The 25,501-nt window shown below is 39.8% G+C and overlaps 1 protein-coding gene across 1 annotated transcript in view; it reads right to left on the bottom strand.

Annotated features, from left to right (window-relative positions):
* Positions 1-25,501, bottom strand: part of srgap3 (SLIT-ROBO Rho GTPase activating protein 3) — a 78,144-nt gene that overhangs the window by 21,393 nt on the left and 31,250 nt on the right. Inside the window, exons 4-7 of the mRNA XM_034692620.1 lie at positions 24,595-24,757; positions 18,701-18,763; positions 5,986-6,171; positions 3,468-3,596 (exon numbers count right to left, since the gene is read on the bottom strand). Coding sequence (XP_034548511.1) covers positions 3,468-3,596; positions 5,986-6,171; positions 18,701-18,763; positions 24,595-24,757 — 541 coding nt within the window. The remainder of the gene's footprint in view (positions 1-3,467; positions 3,597-5,985; positions 6,172-18,700; positions 18,764-24,594; positions 24,758-25,501) is intronic.

Below are 25,501 nucleotides of genomic sequence, written 5' to 3' on the forward strand. Positions count from 1 at the left end.
AATATACTCTTTAGCTGTATTCAGATACCCACAAAACTTCTGAAAACTTTTTGAAACTATATCTGTGAACACAAATAGCCAACAGTTTCACCCCAACTTTGTCGCCCCCCCCTGTCTCCTTCTGCTGCTATATCAAAGCATGACTCAATCCATCCTCCTTTACTGCTCCACCTGCTTTTACAACATGCTATCTGTGAAAAACAAGGCCAAACTCACACGCATAACCACCACAGCTTCTAAAATAATCGGTCTCCCAACACCAAACCTCACAGACTTAAACAACAGAGTCATCATACGCATCGCAACCTCAATAGAACAGGACATCACATATCCACTTAACACCCATCTCATCCCACTCCCATCAGGATGTAGTACAGAGCACTGAGGTGCAGAAGGGCTCGCCTTGGCAAGAGCCTGATCCCTGCTGTTATAGCGAGCCTGGACAAAAGGCCTTGCTGAATTATACAACTCTGTCTGAGTGTTGATGTCTTTGTGGACAGTTTGTTGAGCCTACAGTGTATGTTCTTGTGTTTGTCTATGTCTGTGGAGATGCAGAAAGGTGCTGTGGAAAAGAATTTCCCCAAGGGGACAATAAAGTCTAAAGTCTTTATTCATGACTTTTCATTAGTTTCATTTTACATGTATTCATCTTAAAGTCTTCATATTTGGTTGTTTTATTTGGATCTACTTCAATTATATTACCCACAGAAATAACATTGAAACCTAAACTACTACATTTCACAGTTACTTATATTCAAGCTCCACTTAGATAACCAAATATCACATATTTTTCATGGAGATCATTTAAGATTTATCACATAAAGGTTTTCTTTTGTGTAAAACTCTAAAGTAATTAATTACTTAACTCATCAGGTAAATGCAGTGTAGTGGAAAAAAAAAACTCAGCACATTAGTTGGAATTACACCTCATCAGTTTATAGTCACTGATGCTGAGTGACAAAGCTGACTCCTCTGTGCTTGAAGGTCTTGGTTTGACGTGTGCTGTGCAGTGACTCCAACATGACAAACAGACCCTTTCCCCTGCTCTACCCTGCTTGTGGCAGCCAAACCAGTCATGCTCACAAACCCCAGTCCCTAACTGCACAGCAAGGGATGGGAGGAGTCATGGAAGTGGTTCTCATTATGTCCAGAAACCACTAACATATCAGTGTCACTTAGCATACAGTAAGAGACATACAGTACAATTCATGCAAATTGGACTACAATTTTCTGAAAATGTAAGCAATGTTTATTAACGTGATCTCATTGAATCAAATCTTATCATGCCTGACCAGGGAAATGTGCAACTCTCATTGCGACTAATTATAGGTTGTTTGGTGGTTTGGCCCCAAGCAAAAATGTGACAACTAGACATATAAGAGGAGGAGAGTAGCATATTCAAGGGATGACTAGTTAGCTCCAGAGAAAGACATCTCATATTAAATTCATTGTTGTGTTTTTGCTTTAGTGTACGGTTTTGTTTTTAAGCGTCTTTAGCCAAAAAAGCCCAGATGTTTTGTAAACTCAGCAACACAGAAGCAAAACAAGACTTCATGGAGAGCAATTCAACCTTAGATGTTACTCGTAAAAAGTCAATGAGAAAAAAAAGGAATCAACTCATTATGCAGCATTGCAAACACCTGGGATAAATACCACACACAAAATATAATTTAAGAATGGCACATAACTTTCCAGCAAAACAACCAAATCATTTTAAGGGATGTTTCGTTTTCTTGATGTGGTTGTTTGAGGCAGATGTCAACACTCAGTGTATTACCCACAGGAGATGTGGATTACCCACAGATTACCCACATGAGTGGGACTTGGTTGGACTGTTGTTTCCAAGTCCAACTCATGACAGCAGTAGCTCTCCGGATTCCAGGGCACAGGCTCACAGTTTAGCACCACCAGGTAACCCGTGATCTCTCCTGTTACCAGTTAGCACAGGTCGTTCTTCCCTCTCTCTGTCTGTCCATTGAGTCTCTTTCTTTCTCTCTGTTCTCTGGCTCATAAATGTGTCCTTATGTGTCCACAGCAAACAGCATGTCATTGTTGCTCTCTAAATCACTCAGTTTTTAGAGGGGTTTTGTTTTTTGTCTCTTTTGAAGCCCGCAGACCTGATCAGCTGATTGATGCACTGCAGGCAGAGGAACAAGTACATGCTTTCTGACAGCAAAGTAAGCGCAGTCAATTTTCCCTATCAAATACTTGCAGAGACATTAAAGTTTGAGTCTGACTTTGTTAAAGTGGTACAAATGCAGAGGTGTTTAGCCTAGCTTCTGTGTGGTTACTCTGGTTTCTCATTGAAGGGGTAGTGCTAACCAAGATCCCCTGTGGGCACTACACTTACCTCATACAAGTACCTCATACAAACCCCACATCAAAGAATGGAACTACCCTTTAAACACACAAACTACTACAACCACGGCACACTGGCCGTGAAATACAAATCTCTTTAATTAAGAAGAGATTATTGATGTGCCAGTTTAGAGGGGGTGCCCCATGTGTTTGCTGTGTGTAATAAAATGTTGAATGACAACTACATGTGTACCTTGCCAGAGGGAAAGCTCTCTGATAAAGCCCTCTTCATCTTAATGTGTGTCTGTTTGTCTGCATGGTGACTGGTAGCAGGTCACACAGGGCTGAGAGCCCACTGCCAACCACATTAACCACATTCATGCCTGCATAAATAGAGCCTCTGCTCACCAGCTGACTTTGAACTGGATCCAACCATTAGTGGTTTGCTTAACAAAGTCATCCTTTCAAACACCCGTCAGACATCAGACTTTCCAGCAGTGCCACTGACTCAAAATTTCAATACAAGAAGCTTCATATTCAGTAAAATGTGGATTAACGGGACATCTAAAATAGTGATTATTGTAGAGAATAATGAGGTAAAGACTTATCACTTAGTTTGAGCTGCTTTAGAAAGGCTGATCTTGAGACTGAATGTGTCTTTGGTTGTGTTTTTTACTCAATGACACTTAGAGGCAGACGATCACGAGGACATGTTGTTTGTCTCAGCAAAGCTCCCAAAAGCAGTATCAACAACAGAAAAAAAAAGAACTAGGACAAGACAAGAGGAAGAGAAAAGCAAGGCGCGAGCAGAAATCATTCTGTCAACAACACTGATGGGGTCCCTTGAAACTATCAATCAAGAATATCTTCCTGTAGCTCTGTGGTACAACAGTTCATTTAACTAGTATTTCTTTCAACAACACTTAGATAGCGGTTTATCAGTGTTAAGTTTGTTATGCAGGAATGAATAAAGGAAAAGTGATTGTAAATACATTTATCGGGGCTAACGGAGCAGCTTGAAAACAAACAGATAACAGGCTGAGCTGAGCATGAACACAGCACAAGAACAGATGGTGAGAAAAGCGACAGCGCTGCAGAGTTAAACCAACACCAGAAATCCCAGCTGAGAGATGTAAACAAACACACATGTGCCTGATACGCATACTTACATCAATCATATCAGAGACGTCATGGATGTAATATTTTGCCACGACTGCATTTGTCGCCGCCAGGTTCAATAAATAGTCGTTCCGTGCTTTTGTGCATTTCAGCTTATTCTCTGAGTACTTGGCTTGCCTCTGGGGAGGAGAGAAGAGACAGAGCAGATGAAGGAAAAACACATTAGTGCAGGGAAATCAAGCAGCAGGGAGGGTTGAGTGTGTGCTCAGGCAGCTTAAGCTTTGAGACCAATATATAGGTAGAAAGAGGAGGGAAAGTTTGGAGAAATGGGGCCCAGAGAAGCTACTTTTAGATGGTAACAACCAAGGTTTAGTCTTTATTATGTCCCTCAAAACTTAAGTAATAGAGGCAGTTGAGTCTAGAGGCTTACAGATTAGCACTACAGTAAGTTGTGCAGTTTTATATGTTTTTTTAATGTCTTTATCTACAAAAATGTTCAGCAGCCTCATGACTTGCAGCATAAAAAATAGAAATAGTCCAAGATTACGCAGAAAAATAATTGAGAAAACGAACACCACCCTCATATATGGGCAATAAAGCTACAGCTAGCAGGTGGTTAGCTTTATTTTGAGAGACAGGAGGAATGAGCTAACACAGGAGTCATATCAAACAAATCTGACCAAAAGTACCACTAACACTACAGATAAAAAATATTATCTTTGCAGTTTAATTTGTTTATAAAACAAATAATGCAAAAAATACTCGTAGTTTGCTAACAGAGCTAGGCTAGCTTTTTCTATTTTTAGCTAGGCTGAGCTAAACAGCTCCTAGGTTTTACAGGGTCTTCTTATTTGCGTAGCATCTTTAAAGTGGTAATTAAAAAAAAGAATAATAATTATAAACATCTATTTTATCCTGACACCCTCAGTAAGAGAGTAAAGAACAGTATTATCAAGACTCCAAACTATTTCTGTAAGATTATTACATAGATGAGTATTTGCATGTTAAAAATCACAGGTTTAACTTGCTTGGTTGGCTGTTTAAGGGACTCTGTCTCCAGGTGATCAGGGAAAAACAAACATCTGTTCACAGTACTGAAGAATATAAACAGAATAACAATGTTTTCCTTTGTGTAACATTATGAAAAAAAAAATGTCAGCATGTTGTGAAAGAAGCTTCCCTGCAGCAGCAGCACAGTTTTTCAGACACACCTCTGAAGAAACAACTTCTGTTTAAAATAAAATGAAAGCATCATAACTCTAACGCAGAGACATTTCACTTGTTTTTGAGCTGTTTGTACATTTACTATAAATGAGCCTTTTACTTCCACTTTCACAAATCCCATTATAACACAAATGTAAGCACAAGTTTAAGGGGAAAGAGATTCACTTTTATTTTCTCCTTTACTTCTCTGACCCTTTTGCTAGCGGAGTAATAGTGCAAAAGCTCAGCAGCCAGAGGCAGGCAAAGAGAGGAATATTAACTGCCATGCTGTTATAAATAGGGTTCAGTTCCCAAGCCAAGCAGTATCTCTGAGGAAACAAGCCAGAGGAGGGAGAGACGCTGTCACCCTGACAGCCTTTGATTCCCTTCACCTGAGTTATAATGAGAGTTACATTTGCATAAAGAAATTCCAGAATAAGATCCAGAATAAAAAATGCATCAGTGCATCTGAAGTGCAGTGTGCTCCAGAGACCACACGCCCTACACTGCTGGCAGAGAATAATCTAAAACAGCTAGAAATCTGCATAAAATAGAAAGACAGTCGGGTTCTTGGCCAGGAGTAGTGATCTAGCTCTATTGAGTATCTGGCTGCAGACCCAAAGTACACTCCTGAGACTTTTTGACATTATTTTTCTGTCTGTCTGCTGTTCTGCCTCTCCTTCACTGTCTCAATTTGGGCCAACAAATTAGAGTTACGTCTTCACTTACAGAGCTAGACTCTCATAGCTCTTTTAACACAGAGGAGACTCTGCTTAAGGTGTGTATTAGTTTCAAGTTCATGTGGTGACTCTGTAAAAAGAAAGTTAAACATAATACAACAATTTGGAGTCCTACTTATGACCCACTGAATGATACTATAATATTTACTCTTATTCAGTTCCTTTTGCTATGATACCTGTTGCTAACTGCTAAATGTGTTGCAACATTTTGTTTTAGCTGATTTATAGGCCCAAAAGCTAAAACAGTAAGCTAATTGTAGCTATGAAGCTCAGTAGAACTGAGTAAAAAAAGACTTAAGTGACAATTTTCACATTTCATAACACAAAACTATTCCTACAACGTAAATGCTTTTGTTACCGGTAGTCTAGTCCCCTCCTTGACACCTCATGAAAATGGGCGAAGTTATAAACTAATTTTTCTTTAACTGATAATAATAAATTTGTGATTTAAATGGTCATTTATTTCATTCTTTGAATCTCTGCAACACACTTCAACTGAAAGCGCTCTATACATTTACTTTCATTATTAGCTTAACTATTATTCCAAATTAAGTTACTGCATTATTAGCAAATCCAGTGCTGAAGCTGCGTAGCGCTGAACAAAAAACAACGTTGTCACACTCACCTTCTCTTTCATCTTCTCTATTTTCCTGACGAAACTGCGCCTCGGCTGGCGGTCCTCGTGGCGCAGGAGGTTCACGTTGAGATCTCCAGACTTGCTGAACTGCTTCTCCTCCTGCTTCTCAGCATCCTTCAGCTTGCTCTCTGCGCTGATGCTCTCAGTGTGGTACATGTGATACGTTTTCATCACCTGCAAGAGGAGCATGACAGATAGATGACTTTTACCAGGGTTTAACATCATCACATTTTACAATACTGTAATCGTTTATACAGGCTGAACTGACAAGGTTTAAAGACACGGTACAGATACTGTTAGGGTTGCAACGGGGTGGATAATTTCCGGAAAGTTTCCAGGAAAACTTCCATGGGAAGTTAAACTGGGGAATTTTGGAAACATTCCAAATTGGAAACTTTTCATGGGAATTATGGGAATTTATGGGAATTAACTGGGAATTTATGGTAATTTAATGGAAAGGTATCATAACCAAGCATAAATACTTGTTTTGCTTTAAGCAGACATCCATCCAAAATAATACAATTAAAACAGATTGATTTGTAAGTCGAACTTTATCAAGTCTTAAATATTTTCTTGAACAATCAATTCTTTCATTGAAGAACAAAAACATGAATGTTGAGTTAAATATTACTCATCCCCCCGACCCAACCCATTCAAAAATTAACAAAAATGCAATCCAAACAAAGTCCCATTAAGAGCCAACCTTCAATTTAGTAAATTCCTGGTTTATTCACGTTTATTCCCATAAATTCCCGTTAATTCCCATGGAAAGTTTCCAACTTTGAAGATTCCCAGAATGTTGCTATCCTAGATGCTGTCAAGCTATGTTCAGAGCAGCAGATGTGATCGTTCTCTCATTGGTAGATTTAGTAACTTACTGACCAATACAGAAAATGGACATGTAATAGGTACTCTGGAAAGGATGGAAAAGGTTTAATATCAGTACTTTAAGAAAAATGAAAGCTGCAACAATCTGCTGATAAACTTTTTCATAGCATTTGCTTCTCAAAGGCGAGAACTTGTTGCTTTCCCCTTTTCATTTATGACAGTAAATTGATTTTCTTTTGGATTTTTTACTTTAATCAATAATATGTCAACTGATAAATAACAGCTCTAAATAAAATCATTCAAAACAGCATATTAAATATACTTTAGCTCTTATATACTGTTCCCAGTCACACAAGCATATTTGCATCGAGTAACACAGCAGTAATATTATGTTGCTATTTCCATATTCAATAATGAAAGGAAGCGGAAAAATTCCTTTCAAAATCTGGTTCTATTTCAGCTTTTTTTGTGGTGGCCTGGTGGATCAATTGGGGCGTCAATGCAGTGGTAACACAGATGTCACTACAAGTGAGTCCAGGGGCCCCTGGCTGCGTGTGGTGTGTACTCTGGGCTGTCAAATCTTCCAACATGCCCCATCATCCCCTCCTCACTGCGGCTTTTTAAGACCTCTTCATTATTTCTACATGCAGCAGATCTTTATCCCCCAGGACTTGTTCATCGTCAGCTCTTCTGTGCAGCAGAGTGACAGAACTGTTCTCTGCAGTTACCTCTTCGCTTTGATCTCTACGTTGGCACCCTACAACCCGATCACACACTGTCATGACAAGACTACAGTGGCAGAAAACCCTTGTAAGACAAGACAGAAGCATCCTTGGTTTTTCTAAACTTGCCCCAGATGCTCATTGAGAGGGTTTCTCCTTATAGGAGCCTCATTCTTCAGCCTCGTAAAGGAACGTCCAGATGTGAGCTTCGTCTTCAAACGTCTAGAGCATTCAGGATTTTCTATGAACACCTCAAGACGTTAAACAGTCAGCATAAACATCACTTTATTTGTTTCCTGTGTTAAAGTATGCTCACTTAGGGCAGAGACTGAGCCGTAGGGTTTCTTTAAAGTCTCTCAGCGCAACTCATCAAAATCATATGTTTGCCACTGGGTCACTTCAGCTATAATCTCCCTTTGACCTCCAATCCTGATTGTAATAATGAGAAGTGCTGCCACTCAGCCACCACTATTTATTTTCCTCTTTGTACTGGAATTAAAAGACCTGAGAGGAAAACATCTCAAATGCACAAAAATGAAATAAAAGCCACTGGTGTACTTTCAGGGTGGCAACACAGATATATTAGGCTAACGCTTGTTTCTCTTCCACCCCAGGCCGTTTAACAGTTTCTTTCTGGAAATGGGCTACATTTCCAGCCAGCTTCGAACTGTGTGACGACAGAACCTGCAGCTAAAGACAGCAGTAATTTGCAGGAAGACTGAGCTTCAGCTGTGTCTACAAGAGGTGTGTGTATAGTTGAGTCCACACAGACGACAGCCTAGAGCTATTTAACTGCTGAGCTGAGTCTCTGAGCTTCTGCAGAGAAACCAAACTGTGAGAGAAGGACTAGAGCATTTCATGATAAAAGCCAGTCTAGGAGAAGATACTTCTATTCAACAGATATCTTAAATACAGGGTTCCCACTCTTTTCCAGAGATCATTTTCCAGGACATTTCCAGGACATTTTCATTGATGATCAAGCTGGTATGACCGTCTAAATTTAGTTCCTAATTTAGTTCCTAAATAGTCTAATATGTTCCTCTCAGTGGAAGTCTACATTGAAAGACATGTAGTCTATGGCTATCAATGAAATCATCTCTTACATACTTAAAAATGATGGCAAATTGATAATAGAATAGCCAGGGACCCCTTACAGGTGAGAAAATTGTCCATGGCCCCCTCATAATTGTAACACAGATTAAGCACAGTAGTGATATGTCATGATCAAAAGCTGCGGCTCTGAGAGTCGATGCTTTATAGTGAATCAGAAGAGCCGGCTCGCATCAAGAGAGAGAGACGGCTCCCAGTTTTTTCCTTTCCCTCCTTAGCTCTCTCAGTGCTCAGCCCCAGCTCTGCTCACAGCAGAACTTTGTTTTGATTGGTCAGCATGGCGGCCATGCAGCCATTCACATGTGAGGATACAGGTGATGGAGGGGAGGCTGTGTATCCTGGCTTCATCTGTTCCTTCAGAGAGAGTCTTCTTGAAGACCGGGCAAATACTCACTGAGAGGAGAAATCGGATCAGCCCATCCAAGCTGAGGCATCTGATTTTTCTCAATACCAACCTGAGGACGTTAATAATGTTTGCTTGAGTTTGGTTCTGGTTCTGTTTGCTTGAGTTTGGTTCTGGTTCGGTTCTGGTTCTAGTTCTGGTACGGTTCTGGTTCGGTTCTGATTCGGTTCTGATTCGGTTCTGGTTCGGTTCGGTTCAGCTTCAGTTCTGGTTCGGTTCCGATTCGGTTCTGGTTCGGTTCTGGTTCGGTTCTGGTCCAAGTCTGGTTCGGTTCTGGTATGGTTCTGGTACGGTTCTGGTTTGGTTCTGATTCGGTTCTGGTTCGGTTCGGGTTCGGTTCTGGTTCAGTTCTGGTTCGGTTCTGGTTCGGGTCTGGTTCGGTTCTGGTTGAACTCTGGTTCGGTTCTGGTATGGTTCTGTTCGGGTCTGGTTCGGTTCTGGTTCAACTCTGGTTCGGTTCTGGTATGGTTCTGTTCGGTTCTGGTTCAGTTCTGGTACGTTTCTGATTCGGTTCTGGTTGGGTTCTGGTTCGGTTCTGGTTCAGTTCTGGGTCGGTTCTGGTTCAGTTCTATTGGGGTTCTGGTTCGGTTCTGGTTGAACTCTGGTTCGGTTCTGGTATGGTTCTGTTCGGGTCTGGTTCGGTTCTGGTTCAACTCTGGTTCGGTTCTGGTATGGTTCTGTTCGGTTCTGGTTCAGTTCTGGTACGTTTCTGATTCGGTTCTGGTTGGGTTCTGGTTCGGGTCTGGTTCAGTTCTGGGTCGGTTCTGGTTCAGTTCTATTGGGGTTCTGGTTTGGTTCTGGTTTGGTTCTGGTTTGGTTCTGGTTTGGTTCTAAGTGAGTTTGATTCTGGTTTGGTTCTGGTTGAGTTTGATTCTGGTTCTGTTTGCATGAGTTTGATTCTGGTTCTGTTTGCATGAGTTTGGTTCTAGTTCTGTATGCTTAAATTTAGATCTGGTTCTAAACCTAACCCTAACCCTAATCCCAACCCTAACCCTAACCCTAACCCTAATCCTAACCCTAATCCTAACCCTAATCCTAACCCTAACCCTAACCCTAACCCTAACCCTAACCCTAATCCTAACCCTAATCCTAACCCTAACCCTAAACCTAACCCTAATCCCAACCCTAACCCTAACCCTAACCCTAACCCTAACCCTAACCCTAATCCCAACCCTAATCCTAACCCTAACCCTAACCCTAACCCTAACCCTAACCCTAATCCTAACCCTAACCCTAACCCTAATCCTAACCCTAACCCTAATCCTAACCCTAATCCTAACCCTAACCCTAACCCTAATCCTAACCCTAACCCTAACCCTAACCCTAACCCTAATCCCAACCCTAATCCTAACCCTAACCCTAACCCTAACCCTAATCCTAACCCTAACCCTAACCCTAATCCTAACCCTAACCCTAATCCTAACCCTAATCCTAACCCTAACCCTAACCCTAATCCTAACCCTAACCCTAATCCTAACCCTAATCCTAACCCTAACCCTAACCCTAATCCTAACCCTAACACTAATCCTAACCCTAACCCTAATCCTAACCCTAACCCTAACCCTAACCCTAATCCCAACCCTAACCCTAATCCTAACCCTAATCCTAACCCTAACCCTAATCCTAACCCTAATCCTAACCCTAACCCTAACCCTAATCCTAACCTTAACCCTAATCCTAACCCTAACACTAATCCTAACCCTAACCCTAATCCTAACCCTAACCCTAACCCTAACCCTAACCCTAATCCTAACCCTCGGGTCTGGTTCGGTTCTGGTTCAACTCTGGTTCGGTTCTGGTATGGTTCTGTTCGGTTCTGGTTCAGTTCTGGTACGTTTCTGATTCGGTTCTGGTTGGGTTCTGGTTCGGGTCTGGTTCAGTTCTGGGTCGGTTCTGGTTCAGTTCTATTGGGGTTCTGGTTTGGTTCTGGTTTGGTTCTGGTTTGGTTCTAAGTGAGTTTGATTCTGGTTTGGTTCTGGTTGAGTTTGATTCTGGTTCTGTTTGCATGAGTTTGATTCTGGTTCTGTTTGCATGAGTTTGGTTCTAGTTCTGTATGCTTAAATTTAGATCTGGTTCTAAACCTAACCCTAATCCCAACCCTAACCCTAACCCTAACCCTAACCCTAATCCTAACCCTAATCCTAACCCTAACCCTAACCCTAACCCTAACCCTAACTCTAATCCTAACCCTAATCCTAACCCTAACCCTAAACCTAACCCTAATCCCAACCCTAACCCTAACCCTAACCCTAACCCTAACCCTAACCCTAATCCCAACCCTAATCCTAACCCTAACCCTAACCCTAACCCTAATCCTAACCCTAACCCTAACCCTAATCCTAACCCTAACCCTAATCCTAACCCTAATCCTAACCCTAACCCTAACCCTAATCCTAACCCTAACCCTAATCCTAACCCTAACACTAATCCTAACCCTAACCCTAATCCTAACCCTAACCCTAACCCTAACCCTAATCCCAACCCTAACCCTAATCCTAACCCTAACCCTAATCATAACCCTAACCCTAACCCTAATCCTAACCCTAACCCTAACCCTAATCCTAACCCTAATCATAACCCTAACCCTAATCCTAACCCTAATCCTAACCCTAACCCTAATCATAACCCTAATCATAACCCTAATCCTAACCCTAACCCTAACCCTAATCATAATCCTAACCCTAACCCTAACCCTAATCCTAACCCTAACCCTAATCATAATCATAACCCTAATCCTAACCCTAATCCTAACCCTAATCCTAACCCTAATCAAAACCCTAACCCTAACCCTAATCCTAACTCTAACCCTAATCCTAACCCTAACCCTAACCCTAACCCTAATCCTAACCCTAACCCTAATCCTAACCCTAACCCTAATCCTAACCCTAATCCTAACCCTAATCCTAACCCTAATCAAAACCCTAACCCTAACCCTAATAGCAATCCTAACCCTAGCCCTAACCCTAACCCTAACCCTAACCCTAACCCTAATCCTAATCCTAACCCTAACCCTAATCATAACCCTAACCCTAATCATAACCCTAATCATAACCCTAATCCTAACCCTAACCCTAACCCTAATCCTAATCCTAACCCTAACCCTAACCCTAATCCTAACCCTAATCATAATCCTAACCCTAATCCTAACCCTAATCCTAACCCTAACCCTAACCCTAATCATAACCCTAACCCTAACCCTAACCCTAACCCTAATCACAATCCTAACCCTAACCCTAACCCTAATCCTAACCCTAATTTTAACCCTAACCCTAATCCTAACACTAATCCTTACCCTAATCCTAACCCTAATCCTAACCCTAACCCTAATCGTAACCCTAACCCTAACCCTAATCAAAACCCTAACCCTAACCCTAACCCTAATCCTAACCCTGACCCTAACCCTAATCCTAACCCTAACCCTAACCACAATCCTAACCCTAATCATAACCCTAGGATCAGGGTGAGAATGATTTTGTAACAGAAGAAATGCACACAATTGGGCATTATAAGGCTTCTCATAAAAACACTGTACGTAAAGGGTTTTCAACACAAACTATTATTTTTTGCAAAATTAAGGTAAAATATACGGCTACAAAAGATCCTACATTAAGAGCCGTTTGAGAGTCGAAAGAGCCGGCTCTCTGAAAAGAGCCCAACTTCCCATCACTAAAGCACATGCTTACTACCATTTACACTCTTAGTTGCCCTTGGAACTATTTGTATTGTAAAACGTATCAATGTAAATACTTCAGACCTGTACCATAGTGATAAACTGATAACACTTCAATTTGAATCAAGTAAATACAACTTGTATACTTTAAAACAGAGGGTCATTTCATTCCTTGTGGACTCAACATGACAGCATTTATACTTTTCAAGTAATTGATCTTAAACGCTTTCAGAAAATTAACAGTAGCAAGACTCACATATCCCTTCGAGCCACCAAATGGTATCATAACAATGGTGTATATGCTGTTTTGTAATGACACAGCACAATTTTATAATTTATTAGAAATGTATTCAAATTATTTCACGGACCCCCACGCTATGGTTCTCAGACCCCCAGGGGTCCCAGGACCCCACTTCGAGAACAACTGAGCTAGAGTACGGTAATTGAGCCAAATGTACCATAAAACATAAACAATATACCCCCGTTTTCTGTGAATGCATGATTATGAAGTGAAGGAGAAAATATGTGAAAAAAGTTGTGCAGTGTCGCTGTCTTTTCCAGCACAGCATGCACTCAACTTTCAATGAATGGGGATGTGTTTTGTTAATAGGGTCAGGTCAAACGCAGCCATGTTGGAATTATTTTCCAGGACTATATGTGATTTTCCAGGACATTTGACTTTTTCTCCCATTTTCCAGTTTTTTTCCAGTACTGGAAAACTGGTCAACTGATTTCCAGGTTTTCCAGGTTTTCCAGGACGCGTGGGAACCCTGTAAATATTCTGAGGATTAGTACTCTGAATCAACAACATCTCCACAACATTCAGCTCTGGCTGAGGACATTTGTAGTAAATGAATTCCTGATCATTGTCCTTCACGTTCTTCATCACGGCTGGATAAATGCCGCTGAAATATGTGGCTCTTTGCAACAAGCATTATGAACATGTCACTTTTCCTCACAAAACATGGCAGGATATCACAAAATACAACTTTTAAAACATTTTCAATAATAATTAATTAATATTGAAATTTGTGTCTTCCTGCTACTTGTATGACAAACATGGTAAATTCTACCAAAAAACATGACAGCAAACAACTTAATACAATTCACCATTTAAAACACTGCAATAAATAGACAAAATAATTATTAAGCCATCGGGAAATCTAAAAAAAAAAAACTACAAAATAATAACAGTTAGGTCCATGTTAACATTATTATGGAAAGTATCAACTGATGCCCTAGTTAAAGTTGAGGCCTCAGTCTATGAACTGCAAGTCCAAAGATTGCAGTTGAAGTACAGGCCAATGTTTTGGTTTAAAGAGTGACCCTGTTACTTGGAGACTCTCTACCAATGTGTCTGTTTTTTGTTGTTGACAACTGTTGGACACACAGAGAATCCTTGTGTCATTAAAGACATATCTGAGATGTAGATTTTTACATTATAATGAAAAGGGTCTTTCTGTTATTAACAGCTGTTGTAGTTATGACAATCACATACCCATTCAGCTGGAAGTCACAGTGAACAGGGTCGCACATTAGAGTGGAACATCAAAATGATTTTGGAAAGTGTAATGTCTTCCCACTTCCACTACTCCCCTGTTGGCATTGTGGGTCAACATTAATATAAATATTAGCCTAATAATTAGTTAAGTTCTGGTGTCAACTAGCGAGCATGACAACATTCAATCATTTACCAGACTGCACAAGCACATCCCTGGCTTTGAGTAAAAAAGTACATCCAACAAATGATGAATGGATGTCTACAAATGAATGAATCAAAATAAATGAATGAAAGCTACAACAACAGCCAGGCTCAAAAGCTGCTTTGTCAGTGTTGTTGTTAACCACATAATATGTGCGTAAGAGACAGAAGAGCAGACATCAGACACAAGGTGGTGAATGATGAAGATAGGATAGGCTTTATTGATCCCAGTGAGGATATTAAGTCAGTGTAGCAGGAAATTAAAACAGGTTCCATCATAAAAAAAAAAGAAGAATTTCATAAAAAGGTGCCACAAAGAGCAACAGAGAGCAACATCAGGTAGTGGCTTTTGCTCCTGTTTTTCATCAGGTTTAGTAATAATGACAAGCTACAGGCAGCCGGATCTCTCTCCCTTCAGCACTCTTGCTGCAGAACCATGCTTTATACAATATTTGAACAATCAGCTCGCAGTTTCACAAAGACTCTCTCCCAGAACTCTCACTTCATCGCCAGGAGCCAAACGTGATTTCACAGTTTTCTTTCTGCTAAATTTGCTCTTTGACAGCCAGAGAAAACTGTTAGAAAATACCACGAGGCTATCACCATGTGGCCATGCTATTGATTTGGCTATTTCTGTACAATACAATACTAACAAGGGTGCAGTCATGAAAAACAATGTTTTATTTTCCTCAAGCAGACGGTGATACTGCTGGGTGAGGGCCATGGGGAGATAAAGCAGACCAGTCATTAGTGGAATACGTCAGATTTCTGTCTGCCTGTTTGCTAGTAAACTTTTCCAAAGACAATGACATTGACTGGGAAAATCCTGTTGTGTGTATGACGCCAAGTCAACTTCCTTTAAACAGTCTTTTCTTACATTTTGGTCCCAAAGTGCTTCACCAGGGAAGCATTTTAGGAACAGTAAACAACATATGGGTAAACCCTTGACCCTTTGCTAAGATGAATAAAAATGGATGTAAATTAAAAAATATAAGAATGTAGGATTACGCAAAAAGATCACAAAATACAGGACCTTATTAAATAATGGGGACAACAAATGTTGCTACTGGAAATGTGTGCGCTTTACAAACAAGCATTATTTTGGTGTGGTGTGATGTTGGTGTGGTTGCAGCAATATATTTCCCTCCTTAACTGTGATGTTTGAACAACTTCCACGAACCTCTGCCCATATTCAAGAAAGAACAACGCTATTTATATACATCTATATAAAAGTACAGAATAATGATTTGATGCTGAAGTCTGCAGTGACTCTAAAAAACACCCTGATACTGTAAAGCAAAGCAAACAGGAAATGGCAATAAAAATAACTGAGGTTTTTTTATAAGGGTAGAGAGTTCAGCCTTGATTTGTCCATAAAGGCCTTTGAGCAATATTAAATTCCATTTTAGGTGCATATGCATGTTATTAATACACATATGCACTTTTTATTCTCACAAGCTCCTTGTAACACCCGCTTGTTCTAGCATCCAAATGTACAGATGGTAGGATCAGGGAGAGCTGCCAGCACTGCCCTCTGGTAGTTTGATTCTCATCACATTGCACAGATGAATAAGTCATACAGAGTTAGGCAGCTCTGCCATCTCTTCTGTTTCACCTCAGGGGGCAAGAGATTGCTGAAGTTGCCTGGAGCTCGTCCAGTTTCAGGCACTAAGCCTCACCCAGCTCAGTGCATCCTCATCCCCAACATATGCTCAACCGTCTACAGTGTTTCCCGCTGGAAATCCTATTATTAACAATTCATTTCTTCAGCTCTGGACAGCTATTGTCAAATAAATACAGTAAAATAGTATAGTTTGATACCATTACATGAACTGACATCACATTTAAAGGTACAGTGATTGAAATGCTCCCTTACTCGCCCCTCCCATCGCTTCACAGTGACCTTTCAGGACAAAAGCTGCTGTGATGCATGATAAGTATTATCCTTCTTTTCAAGATTTTACCATCAGAAACTTCTATCTGTACAAATACTGTTGTACAGGAAAACAACCAATTTCTTCTTCTTCTAATTCTCCATCTTCCAACTGGTGCATTACAGATGCCACCCACTAGATGCAAAAACATGTATGGCCCTTACTGGTTTGTCCAACCTGTGATACTGTAGAAACATAGTGTTGCAAGATGAAGCTTTCCATGGAAGGAGACCCACTCCTATGTAGATAAAGAAAGACTCATTCTAAGTTAGCGAAACAAAACAATATTATTGCTCAAGTTATTATACACTGGTTTAAAAATACTTACTGAGTCTGTTCTGCCAAATGCTGCTAAATATTACACACTGTTCCTTTAAAAAAGACAACTGACAATACGGGGAAATGCTGCCTTATTTAATACTGCAATCTCATTATGTTAAACGTATTTATTACTGTTAAATCCCTCAACTATTTCATCCAAATGTGATTCATACTAATAATAAATTCAACATATTGATAAATTACAAGAGGGGGTATCCATCCATGCATCCTTCAACACCTATTTTTTCATAATACAACATATGGGGAGCAGCTGTGGGCTGTCAAAAACAAGCTATATGAGCTGTGTGGGAGCTGGGAGAAAAGAAAATAATGTTTTTTGGAGCAGTAACAGATGAGGACTATATTATTCTCATCAAAATAGATTAAAAGCCATTTCAATATAACCAGAAAGACAATATCTTTAACAGCGGAGACTGGTTGGTTGACTGACTTTGTGTTGACATCAAGCGCCAAACTATAGGTGTTGAAAAATGAAGCCTATGCAGAAATGCAAAAAACACTGCATTTCTCTGAGAGTCCACTTGAGGCTGGCTCCAAAAGCCAAGGAATCCCCATTAACATCCATGTTAAAACACACACGGCCTGGTTCGAACATTATTTGGGGTATGTAGCTCATGAATCTATTCGTAAACGTGGTGATCTTAAAAGGAAAGCTCATCCATTTGATTTTATTAAGGCTCAGAGTTATACAGAATGTTGCATAATAAGGGACATAGCTGAACTGATGTAGCAGTTTGTCAAGGGGCAGATAGAATAGAATAGAATAGAATAGAATAGAATAGAATAGAATAGAATAGAATAGAATAGATCTTTATTGTCATTGTACATTGTACAACGAAAATGCCCGCCCCAAAATCATCTCTCTCCCTGTGATGAGTCTCATTGAAAGTTAGGTCAGGTCAGCATTTCAAATATGGCACCCACCATGGGTGGAGTCACAGTAAGCACGCCATGTGTTATACAGTCTATGGTTGACTTTTGATAAAGCAAAGTAAATGAGCTGGAACAAGTGACCTAAAATGAATGAGTAGTTAATGAAAACAAGATGCAGATGAAGCAATTAGCTTGTCCTTTCTCCTTCAATGTTGTGTACCCCTCTTAAGAGTGACACATCAACAAAGACAGCCCACCATGTGACCTCTGAGGAGGTCCAGTGCTGATGGAACCACAGATGTGAAAGTGATTTGAGCCCACACACTGTCCGACTCTGAGTGAAATGTAGTTTTCCATTTCATCATTTACATCTGCTCCACTCTTTCCTTTCACCTACCATCATCAATCTGATCTATACTAAGCCTGTGCACAATGAGTAAAAGACATGATAGTGGAAATACTGGGACAAATATTCATATATGCATTTGCATAATTAGGGTTGAGCTGATTCAACCAACATGTAATTGTTTGTTCAGAGGCCTACCTCAGCTCCAACTCTTTGTCAATTTCTAAATTGATCAAAAGTTGGTTGAAGACATCATTTTCAATATGGCATCTGCCACCTTTGGGCCTCATAACACCTTTTATATGCTTTTGACACACTTATTATTATAACCTTTATGAAGACAATACTAGTTTCAGATGCATCATATCTATCTGGCTGTTCCAAATAACCACAGCTTGCATTATAGGTTTGGTGGTTCCAGTTTAAGAAACAATTCTAAAGTAACTCCTGCCCTGCTTCAAGTTTTCAACACAGCCACATATCAATGGTCTCAGGGTGACCCATTTTGTAATTGTTAAACACTACGCACTTTGGCTGAGACTCCAATTTTCAAGATTCTAATTTTCCAGTAGACCTTCAACAGCCTAAAAGTGAACACTAAGCGAAATAGAAACAAGTATTTCATGGGATCAAAAGATAGAAAGTAAAAGTGAGAAAAAAAGCATGTGACAATTTGTCACAAAGACAGAGAGAAAAGAAGCAGAGCTGTGTGAGCTCAGTGATGAGATAAGATGTGAGGGATCGATCTGAAGGAGATGCAGTGCATTACTTACAGTGTAGAGTTCATTCGTCACCTTCACCAACTCTTCATGCATCTGGATCCCGATGTCCTTACTCTGAAACACAGCCAGCAGAAAGAAACAAATCATATTCAAGCCTTCAGCTGTGACCTATTGAAACAAAGTCGGTTCTGCAGCAGGCTAGTCTCAATAAGTATTTGGTTGATAGCCACAAAAGTCAGGACAGGTATATGGAGGATAATCAGGGAATTAATCCTTTGTTAATTGATTAACTAACACAGAATTGTGTTGTTCATAAATCAGAGAAGTGCGGTGTAGAGTAGTGCACATATAACTCCCTGTGGTTTTTAGACATTGCAATGTGCTTTTTTATTTGAGAAGTTTATTTTCTTTCAAAACTCGAGACTGTATTGGTGTGATGTGTGTTAGGCGGGTAAAGACAATATATGACATCCGGTGACAAATAGAAAACAGACACTTGATGCTTGACTGTGAATTCCAGACAAAAGTAAAAATCAATAAAGAGTCAAGAGGAAAAAGCCTTATTTCCAGCTCCATGTCTCATGTCAATAGTGAGAAGATTGCTAAAGCCGCTGTTTGTGGGTTATGAGTCTCACAGAAGAAACAGCCAGTGATGCAGTGAACTCCTCATGAAGTCACACATTTAAGCCTCCTCACAGCTTTTAAAACACGAAACACAAGCCCCTTGCTGTTTTCACAGTTATCTCTATGCACAGCAAGACTTGTGATCAAAAACACAGGACTCAGGTGCTAGCAGAAGTAACTGACAGAGCGGATGTAACGATGCCTGTTTAAGTGGGGGAGAAGCTTACAGCTTTTGTTTGAAGACTTTGAGGTGAAAAATTGCACCAGCAGCCCCCACACATCTCTTTGTGACCGCCTGATACATTTAAGAGAACAAAAACCCTCAACACAGGAAGTTGCAATGTTCAAAAGGTGTGATATAACAACGACCTTAAACACAATTACAAAAAAGAAAAAATATGGATGCGTCTGTTTAGTAGACCAAAGGGCTACATGCATCACCCTTGCACCAGAAAAACAAGTTCTAAATTATGTTTATAATTGTAGGCCCAAAATGCAGGTCAAACATTTACATCTAGCTGGGGCTGTAACTCTGGTTAATCCTAATACTACCTGGATAAATAGAAATGAAGATCATCTAGTTTTGCTCCACAGTTTGTCAATTATAGAAAGCTGAGATGCTGTGTCTGGTTGAACAAGCCAGCACAGGCATCTGGATGTTAACCTGCAGGGTGGATCAAAGGCTGGGGGGTACATTAGGTAAACCAATCTTTGACCCTATGTTCAGCTGTGTTGAATAGATTTTGCTCAGTTTAGACTGTGTTCTGAATATTTTCTTACCTTCAGCCTATTTGTTTAATCAGAATTGGGAACAGCCGTAATAATACCTTCATGCTAATTTTACAACAGTTAGTTTGCCGCTACTTATCAATCAATCAATCAATCAATCAATCAATCAATCAATCAATCTTTATTTATATAGCGCCAAATCACAACAAATGTTATCTCAAGATGCTTTAACAAACATAGGAGGTCTAGACTGTACTCTATGTCAAATTATGAATAGAGACCCAACTTCAAGACAGTGTATCTAAGCTTTCTTCAATTTCCAAAACCAACTCATGAAATGTCAACAGATATCTTAATATCTACTTTGTGTATATAATATTTTTACTTGGATGTTTTTGGCTCTAAATGTTCCCAGCTCTCATATCTGTGGTGACACCTTGAGGCAGATGGATGAACACAAAAGCCAAACATCAGAATATGTGATGAAATGTTTGAGTTTGACTTGGCTGCTTCAGCTGGCTCACATTTCCCTTACACATATGGCAGCACTACAGACACTACACCCACTGTGAGCCTAATATTGAAGGTTGAGGACTGGCAAATTGAAAAACCTGGATCTGTCTAAAAGCATTGCATTCATTCAAAATGTATTGTACACGGAATATCCACAAAATTAAATGTAGCAATCCAAACGGAAAGAGACACATTGAAGCTATGTATAAGTAGAAGTTTTTCCTTGCCACTGAATCTAGCTAAATACTGCGATGTTCGATGCTCATGATGGATTAAGGTGGGGTCAGACTGAGTCTTATCCTTGTCAGAGACAGTTTGTGTGTAGCTGTCAGTGTATTTTACAAATATCCTGCAACATTAAAAGAGAGCATAATTTGACTTGTGATTTACAGTTTTTCTCAGTCGCTTTGGTACATTTCTCAAATCATCCTCGACATTTGCAAAACAGTAAGTGCATTTCTCAAAACAATTCGTACAAATAGCAAAACACCATGGAATACCTGCAAAAGCCAATATCTTGCTCAAAATCCTTAGTTCATCTCTCAAAAGTAAATATCTGTGTCAATGAACATGTCAGTGCCATCAGAATGACACGTCCTTGTGTCATTGTGTACGGATAAGACAGTCAAATTGCTTAGTCATGTTGTCAATATAACAGTGGACTCTGGAGGGACGTTCTGATGTAAAATGTGGCTAAAGTTTTGATGACAGTTATTCTAGATTGTAAGTTACACCTTAGTGTATGTGTGAGATTGATTGCAAGAGACTGGGTAAGATTCACATTTACACTTTAACTGTTTGTACTTTAGTTTGTTGACAGACCATGTCATTGCAATACAGAAAGAAAAAGACAGCACTGCATAGCACAAAGAAAAAAAAAGAAAAAAAACTTCTCTCTGGCTGTTGACCCAGTCCAATTCCTTGGAGCTATGTCAGAAAACTGGTTGATCATTGGTTGATCTAATGCTTCACACATTTCCCTTCATTAGAGAAAGTCAAGATTCACCTGGGAGCAATTTACCAATTCAGGACAGATTCAGAAAAACAGTCTGATGGAAATGTACAGAAATATGACTGACATATTCTGACAACAAGTTCAACTATTTTGCATGTGAAGACTTATGCAATGAACTAATGCCTAAATGTTGTGGAGGGTGACACTTTTGAATAGTGACCCATTATAATACATTTTGATCAACATGACAAAAGCACTTGATAATGTAGGAAACAGCAGAGATTTGTACAAAATCATTTGCATGGATTTACCAAAGCATTTGCAACTTGTTCAAAGAAATGAGAAACTGCTTTTCTGATGTGCACAAGTGACGCAATGATGTGAAGATTGAACAAGTAGTTTTGAGAATTTCAATTCTGATCTGAGAAATGTACCAAAGCGACTGAGAAAAACTGTAATAACAATCATAATTCTAGAGTTATTTAAAAAAAAATCTAATTTAATAAAAGATGATAATGATCATTAGCTGTAAAAGGAAAAGGTTGACAGAGTTTGTTTGTTATATAAAAAATAAACCAGATGAAATGTGGGCAGCAGTACCTGTGACAGCAGTGTTGTGCTCTAGGAAGCCCCACATGAGCGTAAAAGGGCAGAGCCCCAAAAGTGCTTATAAATCACTGATTAACATCCTTGTTACTTTGATAAGTTAGATCAAGTAGTATGAAATACACTGTATTTTGTATGCCTACATTAAACAACATGACAGCTGACGGAAACATGTTTCTTAAGATGACAACTAATCCAACTTGCTAATCTGACTTTGGGTGTTCCCAGGTGTTCCCAGGGGACAGACAGAAAAGGTAATTAGAGTTAGATCCATGTTCAGTCTGACAGTCTTGCCAATTATAGATTGATGCATGCAGCTAATTGGGTTGGCCTGTTAGCATGGAGCTAACAATAGCCAAACATTGCATGCTGCATACCTAAATGCACAGTGTGTGAGATGCTTTTAAATAGCTTTTAGGTGCTTTTAAATTTAGCAGCTGTATTTAAAGTAGAGGAAGATGTACTGTGTGTGCTTGCTTACTACCTTTTTTAGACATATTTTGACAGCCTGAACAGCTGACTCATTCATTCTGGTGCAACACAGTTACTCAGCAATATGCAATAGGCCATGGTTGGTCACATATGACTTATTACTAATTATAAGAATCATCGTGTGACAGATCAATATATTAAGAGGGAGTTGTGCTAAAAGAACACCCCACTACTACCTCACAGCATGAACAATAACTAAAACACACATACAAACATGCAAGAACACAACTCAAACCACACCTATCATTTATTCAGAGGGATTCATAGGCAGATAACATTTTTGTCCACACCCTCTGCTATTAAAAATGGGCTTGAAAAAACTTGCTGCTGCTGGTGAGTCAGAGTCTAAAGTAATCAACATAGAAGGAAAAAAGTAATGAAATAAAATCTTGCTACAACAGTTCTTCACTAAACAGGATTATGAAATGTAGCCACAAGGGGGAAAAAAAAATCAAGTAAGTAGTACATGAGGGATTTGTTGTTTTTGCTTTGTTGTTATCTGGATTTAAGGCAATAAGCACCACTAAAACAGGCATCAGACTGGGATGTGATAAACGGGGAGAGTCCTCGGAGGTCTCCGGCAGCTGGTGAATGGCATCTGTATGCATGAGTGGCTCTAAAGGCAGACAGACTGCAGCATGTACTGCAGAGGCTCAGGGGGAGCAGGGAGGGTTCAACCGGCTTGTGTGATGCAACACATTGTAAGAGCTGTAGTGGGTCAGACTGTAGCAGCCTTCATAGTAACGCCTGTGATTATATATTATTCAAATCTTCTGTCTATGAAAGGCAAAGACAAAAGTTGAACCTGCCATGCTCCACTTCAATTCTTCTTTGCTATCAATTAAATGGAAACTACATCAATTAAATACATATTTCTGTGTCATTTTCTATCCAGGTGTATCCAGATTTTTGATCTATTAAATATTACCCAGCTATTTGGAAACATGCAGCCAGAAACAACACACTCCACAGAATACCAAACACTACCTGTAAATACTGCATCAAATACATCTAACATAATCTTAAAATAAACAAGATAATGTTTGACAGAAATGACACTGCATCTTAACCTCACAGATTAGATATAGTCGTTGAAATGTGAAACAAGCCCTTGATCATGTTTTCGTCAACAGTTGTACTTTCTGTTTTTGAGCACCTCGCCATGTACAACTGTCGATCATCCGAAGCTCTTTCATTCATTTCAGTTAAGCATTTTCAATTTTCCCCAGAGCTCCATGACATTTCTGCTACAATATTTATGACCTCTCTATGATGGTTTTCAGCAAGCAGCAGCGAGAAACATCCATTCAAGCCTTCAAATATAGAAAAAGCTACCTGAGGGCACCTGATTTAAACAGGATGGACTTTTTTTCCCCTTTTCAGCACTGGCACTGCTTCTGACAAATACACACACACACACACACACACATACACACACACACACACACACACACACACACACACACACACACACACACACACACACACACACACACACACACACACACACACACACACACACACACACACACACACACACACACACACACACACACACACACACACACACACACACACACACACACACACACACAGTGATTTCTGAATGGAGTCAAGTAAGCAGACTGGAGCTCACCTACAGGAAAGCCTGCAAGGTGAAAACAGGGTTCGGCTGTTTGGATAAGACCTCAGTCATTTCTGCTATGTGCTGACAGCCAGTCAGGCAGGCCTCACAACAGTTGGGGCTGCAGGGTGTCGAATAAGGGGTTCTTGGCTTTACCTTTCCTTTCCTCCTTGCTTTTTTGACACCTTTTGCAAACTCTTTATGCAATGAGAACACCACATTTCTATAGGATACCCTGAGTTTGCACACTAAAGATAAATTAAAGCCTTCAAGTGTGGAAGAAGCTCTACGGTGCAGCAATTTATACCTTTTAACTTTCTTGTCTCTCTTGCTCTTCTATTATTTACACTGTTGTTGAGCAGTTAGGAATAAACAGAGAGGAAGTAGGACAGTCCAACTGACCTTCTTAAACAGGCGGATGACATCCTCGCAGATCTGGGCCAAGCGGACAATGACGTTATTGGTGTAGATTTCGCTGAGGGTGGCGTGATCTCGGCTCTCCCTCCTTGTCTGGTTCAGTACCAGGTACCAGCAGTTTACTGAGGATAGCAGGTGTTGGTCCTTCCTGAAAAGACAAGAGGAATAAATGTACGTTAAAATTTATCCTATAGTCCTGGTAATACAGTAAAGAGTATTTGTCTAGAGCTGTCAATCTAAGTATATGAATACTTATGTTTAGCAGCAAAATTAATATTATCACCATTAAGTTGTTGTCTTGTGTTTTTGTAGTATAAATAGAAGTTAACTTACATTTGATAATTAACAATAATGCTAGGGGTAGGCAAAAATATGGATGAAGCAATGCATCATTGTCCTGACTCATGCAATATAATTATCAAATCACTGGCGCCGAATATCAGCATTTTGATTCCAAAATAATTTCCCCAGCCTTATTTTTCTCATCCAATTTGCATTAACAAATCAGTACTTCATGACTCCTAAATCTAAATCTAAATTTGGATTAACTGACTAATCCACTGCTAAAAAAGCGAACAGAAAACAGTCAAAGTTGAACAATTTATTTGTAACATGAATGAATACAGGATCTGCAAGTAACCATGTCAAATTGGTTTGCAGTGTAGCACCACCAGCATTTCCACACTGAAAACTGTCCAGGTGCCAGTTTTAGCTAAGCATTGCTGTGGTCGAGTTTTATATGCCAGTTCAACATGACAGCCTTCATACAACTCTATCCGTATTTTCTAAATGAAAATACTGCCAAACCATACTGTGCTAAGAGGTGGTTCCAACGAAACCTGCTTTTTACCTCTTGGAAGTATTTTGTATTCTTCAGTTAATCAGACATTGT

The sequence above is a fragment of the Notolabrus celidotus genome, chromosome 1, assembly GCF_009762535.1.
Source record: "Notolabrus celidotus isolate fNotCel1 chromosome 1, fNotCel1.pri, whole genome shotgun sequence".
In the NCBI taxonomy this organism is placed as follows: domain Eukaryota; kingdom Metazoa; phylum Chordata; class Actinopteri; order Labriformes; family Labridae; genus Notolabrus; species Notolabrus celidotus.